Below are 6,957 nucleotides of genomic sequence, written 5' to 3' on the forward strand. Positions count from 1 at the left end.
TGCATTGGTAATCTTTGCTTTGTGAACTTTTTGAGGGGAAGAGCAGAGCAAGAGAAGAGAAAAAAATTCTATGTCCTCTGACATCCAATTGCCTTTGAGGAGCTGGGAAGAGAGCAATTCACACTTGATTATCTTCCATCAGATAAATTAGCAGCATCTGAATTGCCAGGCAGTCAGGCCCCCGACGTCTCTCCAGCCCGACTAGCCCGCTTTGTCTCCGCTCAGAGGCCATGATTCCTTCCCTGACTGCCTTGGCTCTCCGCCTCCTGGTCACTGCGGCTTTGGGCCAGACATTCCAATTTCAAGAACATGTCTTTCTCCAATTTCTGGGCTTAGACAAAGTGCCTTCCCCCCAGAAGTTCCAACCTGTGCCTTCTGTTTTGAAGAAAATTTTCCGGGATCAAGAGGCAGCAGCAACCAGTGGGGACTCCCAAGATTTGTGCTACATAAAGGATCTTGGTACCCGCGGGAACATACTGCGACTTCTCCTGGATCAAGGTAAGGAAATTAGCGTGCTAATTCGATGGCATGAAGAAAGAAAAGAAGGGGAAGGTAACAATTACCGAGGGGTTTGTAGAAGGCCTTGTGCTGGTCTTTTACATGTTTATCTCCTGATCCTGGCCACATCCCGAGATTCCAAAGGCAGGTATTCTTATCAGCTTTTTAACAATAGGAAAGTCAGACTCGGACAGTAGATTAACCCATAAGCTATTCAAGATCAGGAGCGTATGAGCAAAGTCAGGATTCAAAATACATTTTTTCAGGGCGCCTGGGTGGCTCAGTTGTTGAGAGTCTGCCTTCGGCTCAGGTCATGATCCCAGGGTCCTGGAATCGAGTCCCGCATCAGGCTCCCTGCTCAGCCGGGAGCCTGCTTCTCCCGCTCCCACTCCCCCTGCTTGTGATCCCTCTCTCGCTGTGTCTCTCTCTGTCAAATAAATAAATAAAATCTTAAAAAAAAAAAAAACCAAAATACGTTTTTTCTTTTTTTAAAAAAAAAGATTTTATTTATTTGACAGAGAGACACAATCATACTTTTATATATAACAAGTGTCTTCCAAAATTTATACCCCATCATGGATGTATAAGAATTTATACTTTTTAGGGGCACCTGGATGGCTCAGTCGGTTAAGCGTCTGCCTTCGGCTCAGGTCCTGATCCCAGGGTCCTGGGATGGAGCCCCGCATCGGGCTCCCTGCTCAGCGGGGAGCCTGTTTCTCCCTCTGCCTGCCGCTCCTGCTGCTTGTGCTCTCTCTCTCTGTCAAATAAATAAATAAAATCTTAAAAAAAAAAAAAGAATTTATACTTTTTATATATAGCAAGTGTCTTCCAAAATTTATACCCCACCATAAATGTATAAAAATTCTCACTTTCTGGGGTGCCTGGGTGGCTCAGTCGTTAAGCGTCTGCCTTCGGCTCAGATCATGATCCCAGGGTCCTGGGATCGAGCCCCGCATCAGGCTCCGTGCTCAACGGGAAGCCTGCTTCTCCCTCTCCCACTCCCCCTGCTTGTGTTCCCTCTCTCGCTGTGTGTCTCTCTGTCAGATAAATAAATAAAATCTTAAAAAAAAAAAAGAATTCTGGGACGCCTGGGTGGCTCAGTCAGTTAAGTGTCTGCCTTCGGCTCAGGTCTTGATCCCAGGGTCGAGGGATCGAGTACCGCATCAGTCTCCTTGCTCAGTGAGGAGCCTGCTTCTCCCTCTGCCAGCCGCTTCCCTGCTTGTGCTCTCTCTCTCTCTGGCAAGTAAATAAATAAAATATTTTTTTTAGGCCATTTAGGCCATTGAGTAACAATACTCTTTTAGCTTTTAATTTTTGTTACTCTGGTAGTAAAACATGATCTCATTGTTTTGATTTTTATTTCTTTAATAAGGTGGAATGCATTTTTAAATGGATAATGAATCTTTCTTTTTTTTTCTTCAAACAATTGCCTATTTATACACACTGGCCATTTTCTACTGAGGAGTCTTCCTTTCCTTAATGATTTGTAAGCCCTCTTGATCATCTGTAAAATTATGAATTTAAACTCATGCATATTATAAGTTTCTAATTATGAATTTAAACTCATGCATATTATAAGTTTTCTTGTTGTTCTTTGTGGTTTTAATTTTGTTAATGATGTCTTTTGAATACAGAAGTTCTTTTATCTTCATGCTCTCAAATCTGTCCATCCTTTCCATTGTGGCTTTTGGATTTTCTTTTATGCTTAAGGAATCTGATTTAGTGCTAGGAAGAGGAAGGGAGATGGATAGGTTAGAATTCTAGCCTGGAACAAGAGACGTCAACTTTTCAGAGAAGTGGAAAAGATAAGTACTATGAAGACATCTCTGCACTTGACAGTTAGCCAACCTTTAAGAAAGATGTTTCAGTGGAATAGTGAGGGGCAAAGAGTTGGAAAATAACAGAAGAATATGAAGAGGTAGAGACAGCAAATATAGACTTACCTTTTCAAAAGATGGTCAATGAAAAGAAAGAGAAAGATGATAAGGTAGTCTTGAAGAGGATGCTGGATAATTTCAAATGCTTCTTAATTTTATTGTTTTTTAAACGAGACTTGAGAATGAAGGGGGAATGGTTAGAATGTTAGGGTGTCTTTGAGGGGGCGGTTCTTTCTGTTTTGTTTTGTTTTTTAAAGTAATCTCCACAGATCCAGTGTGGGGCTTGAACTCACGACGCTGAGATCAAGAGTCGCGTGTTCTACCGACTGAGCCAGCCAGGCACCGTTGGAATGTTTGGGTTTGTGTTGTAATTTCTCCATAAGCTGAAGGGTCTTAGAAAATCCCTACTTAGGGTTGGGGCACCTGGGTGGTTCAGTCGGTTGAGCATCGGATTCTTGATTTCTTCGGCTCAGATCATGATCTCAGGGTGGTGAGATGGAGCCTGCGTCAGGCTCGTGCTAGGTGTGGAGTCTGCTTAAGATTCTCTCTCTCCCTCTCCCTCTGCCCCCTACTCCCCCTAAAAACAAAATCCCTACCTAGGGTGGAGACACCCTACCTAACCATATGATGGCATTAAGCCAAAGAAATTATTTGCGGAGAGGGAGAAATTGAAGCTGGGGGAATAAAAGGTAAAAGTAAGCTCTACTGGGCCTTTTCGTAAAGGAATAGGTAAGGTTTGAAAATCTGGGCAGAGAAGTCAGCTTTGAAAACAGGGAGAGTACATCTACAATGGCAAAAGATAAGAGAGAGGGGTCCATGTGGAGAAACTGGAGAATCACACTGCACCTCAATATTCAGTGAAGTGGGATATGATCTTTGCAGAGACTCCGGACCAGAAATTGTTGACATTGACAGCTGTGGGCTTTAGATAAGGAATCATCTAAGGATGAAACACATGGGATTTCAGAGGGCCAGTCTTGGCTAGATAAGAGTGTTTTGAAAAGTCAATCTAAGTAGTTAGATTTTTGGCGAGCAACACCTGACTGTCTAGGATGTTCTTAAACATTTTTTTTTAAAGATTTTATTTATTTATTTGAGAGAGAGAATGAGATAGAGAGAGAGAGCATGAGACGGGGGAGGGTCAGAGGGAGAAGCAGACTCCCTGCCGAGCAGGGAGCCCGACGCGGTACTCGATCCTGGGACTCCAGGATCATGACCTGAGCCGAAGGCAGTCGCTTAACTAACTGAGCCACCCAGGCGCCCCATGTTCTTAAACATTTTTGTGCCCTTTGGCCATCTGTTGAAGGTGATGGACTCCTTCTCAGAGTAATGGTTTATATGCTAAAAGAAAATACTTAGGGGGCGCCTGGGTGGCTCAGTTGTTAAGCGTCTGCCTTCAGCTCAGGTCATGATCCCAGGGTCCTGAGGTCGAGCCCCGCATTGGGCTCCCTGCACAGTGGGGAGCCTGCTTCTCCCTCTCCCACTCCTCCTGCTGTGTTCCCTCTCTCGCTGTGTCTCTCTCTGTCAAATAAATGAAATCTTAAAAGAAAAATAAAATAAAGTATTTAGGATTTCCAAGGAAATCAATTAAATATTTAAATACATTTATAAAAATATTTTAAACCAAATGTGTGTACAGTGACATACACGGATGCATTTATTAATGCAACAAATAACAAGATCCAGGGTTGGGACTATATTTACCATAAATTCAAAGTAGTGTGAGTGTAAATGTTATTTTGAGATACTTGCAACAACTTAATCTATGAACACACCTAGGATTTTTATTGGTAACAGTGTCATAGGCCCTGAAAATATTATTGGGATTTGTTGCCTATATTCATAGTTGAAAGAAATGCTAAATTTCATTTAGAGTTCCGTGAAAATAAAGATGTAATTCTTTTTCCCATCCAAATTCATGGACCTTCTAAATTCTATCCAGGACCCCTTGGGGACCTGCAGATGTGAAGATAAGAACCTCTGGCCTTGAATGAGGAATGAAAGAAACAAATCCTCCCAATGGTAGGGTTTGAGTATAGCTGATAATTTCCTGCCCTTAGTTTGCATATGTAGATATCATATAACATTTGACATTTATATCATATAGGTGGATCTGAAGTGAAATATGTTTTGGTGACTCTCACATCTCTGTTCCCATCTAGGGCTCTTTCTTTACTCCGAGAAACTCCCTCAAGCCTCCTTCTGCCTACAGAAGCAGCTCTACTTTAACCTGTCTGCCATTCAAGATAAGGAACAGTTAACAATGGCCCAGCTGGGCCTGGATTTGGGGCCCAACACTTACTATAAGCAGGGACCGGAACTGGAGTTGGCTCTGTCCCTGGTTCAGGAGCCTCACGTGTGGGGCCAGTCCATCCCCAAACCAGGTAAAATGCTTGTGTTGCAGTCAGTACCATGGCCTCAAGGTGTTGTGCATTTCAACCTGCTGGATGTGGCTAAGGATTGGAATAGCAACCCCCAGAAGAACTTAGGTTTGTTGCTAGAGATACTGGTCAAAGGGACCAGAGACTGGGGGGTGAATTTTCAGCTTCAGGACACCTGTGCCAGACTGAGACAGTCCCTCCATGCTTCCCTGCTGGTGGTGAGTCTCAACCCTGAGCAATGCCACCCTTCATCCCGAAGAAGGAGGGAAGCCATTCTGGCCCCTAAGGCTTCTTGCGGGAGCCTCTGCCATCATCACCAGCTCTTCATCAACTTCCAGGACCTAGGTTGGCACAAGTGGATTATTGCCCCCAAAGGGTTCATGGCAAACTATTGCCATGGAGATTGTCCTTTCTCGATGACCACCTCCCTCAACAGTTCCAATTATGCTTTCATGCAAGCACTGATGCATGCAGTTGACCCGGAGATCCCCCAGGCCGTCTGTATCCCCACCAAGCTGTCCCCCATTTCCATGCTCTATCAGGACAATGATGACAATGTCATTTTACGACATTATGAAGACATGGTGGTTGACGAATGTGGATGTGGGTAGGCTGTTAGAAATAGGAGGGGTGTTCTTAGAGTAAACCTTCTAATAAAACTAGCAACGTGGTTTATGACTTCTTGGATCTGAAATATCAATATATTTGTGTTTACAATTTGTCTTCCTGGAAAATCCATCATGATTAATGATCTCCCTAAGTAGACACACACACACACACACACACCAGCCCTAATAATCTAACAGTCATGATGCACTTGACAGTATATTAGACTCTAGATAGAAGGAGACTTGCATTTATTGGTGGCCTAGGATGGGCAGGCATTATTCTATGTGTTACTTATAAACATCATTTCAGGATGTTTCTTGAGATAGGCCTTATTATTTATAAAATACTTCATAGAGAAAGTAGATAACAAATTTCCTTAAATTTATCAACTTTCCCTGGCAGATCTCACAGGCTAACAATGTTCTTAAAAAAAAATTATCTTGACGGGCACCTGTGTGGCTCGGTTGGTTAAGTGGTGGACTCTTGATTTCAGCTCAGGTCATGATCCCAGGGTTCTGGGATTGAGCCCCGAGTTGGACTCCACACTCAATGGGGAGTCTACTTGAGGATTCTCTCTCTCCCTCTCTCTCAAATAAATGCTTCCCTCACTCACGCACTCTCTCTTGCTGTCTCTCAAATAAATAAATAAATCTTTAAAAAAATTATTTTGCGATAATACAAAATAATATGAAAAATATTATCAAAACAGTACCTGATATCTACATTTCCTTCTGGTCTTTTATTGTTGTTACATATGATTTTTATAGCTCAGATCACACGGTATATATAATTTTGTATCTTTCTGTACTCAATGTTACCATAGGAATTTTTTTCAAATCACCAACATCTACATAGTTCATTTAATGGCTGTATTATATACGAATATTTAGATACATATTTTACTTAAGAGAGTGTTTATCATTGGGCATTATATTGTTTGCAGTTTTCATGGTGGAATAGTGTTATGACTTTCTGTTCATATGTCAGTTGATATTTTGTCCCCACTTAGAAAAATTTTAGAGATGGAATTACAGAGTCAAAGGTATAAATTGACTTCTATAGGGCGCCTGGGTGGCTCAGTTGGTTAAGCGACTGCCTTCGGCTCAGGTCATGATCCTGGAGTCCCGGGATTGAGTCCCGCATCGGGCTCCCTGCTCGGCGGGGAGTCTGCTTCTCCCTCTGACCCTCCTCCCTCTCATGCTCTCTGTCTCTCATTCTCTCTCTCTCTCAAATAAATAAATAAAATCTTTATTTTTTTTTATTTTTTTTTTTTAAGATTTTATTTATTTATTTGACAGAGAGAGACATAGTGAGAGCAGGAACACAAGCAGGGGGAGTGGGTGGGAGAGGGAGAAGCAGGCTTCCCGCGGAGCAGGGAGCCCGATGTGGGACTCGATCCCAGGACCCCGGAATCATGACCTGAGCCGAAGGCAGACGCTTAACGACTGAGCCACCCAGGCGCCCAATAAATAAGATCTTTAAAAAATAAAAATAAAAAAATAAATTGACTTCTATAATCAATAGAAAATATATTGATATTAAAATAAACATGCATACGATATGGGATAAAATGCAAAATTTATACAGACTTC

The 6,957-nt window shown here is 42.4% G+C and overlaps 1 protein-coding gene across 1 annotated transcript; it reads left to right on the plus strand.

Annotated features, from left to right (window-relative positions):
- Positions 1-230: 230 nt before the first annotated feature.
- GDF3 (growth differentiation factor 3) lies at positions 231-5,367 on the plus strand. The gene is made up of 2 exons (XM_078074152.1): positions 231-498; positions 4,538-5,367. Exons 1-2 carry the CDS (start codon positions 231-233, stop codon positions 5,365-5,367), a joined length of 1,098 nt encoding a protein of 365 aa, XP_077930278.1.
- The last annotated feature ends 1,590 nt before the right edge of the window (positions 5,368-6,957 follow it).

The sequence above is a fragment of the Halichoerus grypus genome, chromosome 6 (genome assembly GCF_964656455.1).
Source record: "Halichoerus grypus chromosome 6, mHalGry1.hap1.1, whole genome shotgun sequence".
Classification (NCBI taxonomy): Eukaryota; Metazoa; Chordata; class Mammalia; order Carnivora; family Phocidae; genus Halichoerus; species Halichoerus grypus.

Bases quoted from the DNA above. Each gene is read 5' to 3' on its own strand.
- GDF3 (XM_078074152.1), top strand. From the start codon at position 231: ATGATTCCTTCCCTGACTGCCTTGGCTCTCCGCCTCCTGGTCACTGCG. The intron at 499-4,537 runs GTAAGGAAATTA...GTTCCCATCTAG, and splicing joins GCGACTTCTCCTGGATCAAG to GGCTCTTTCTTTACTCCGAG.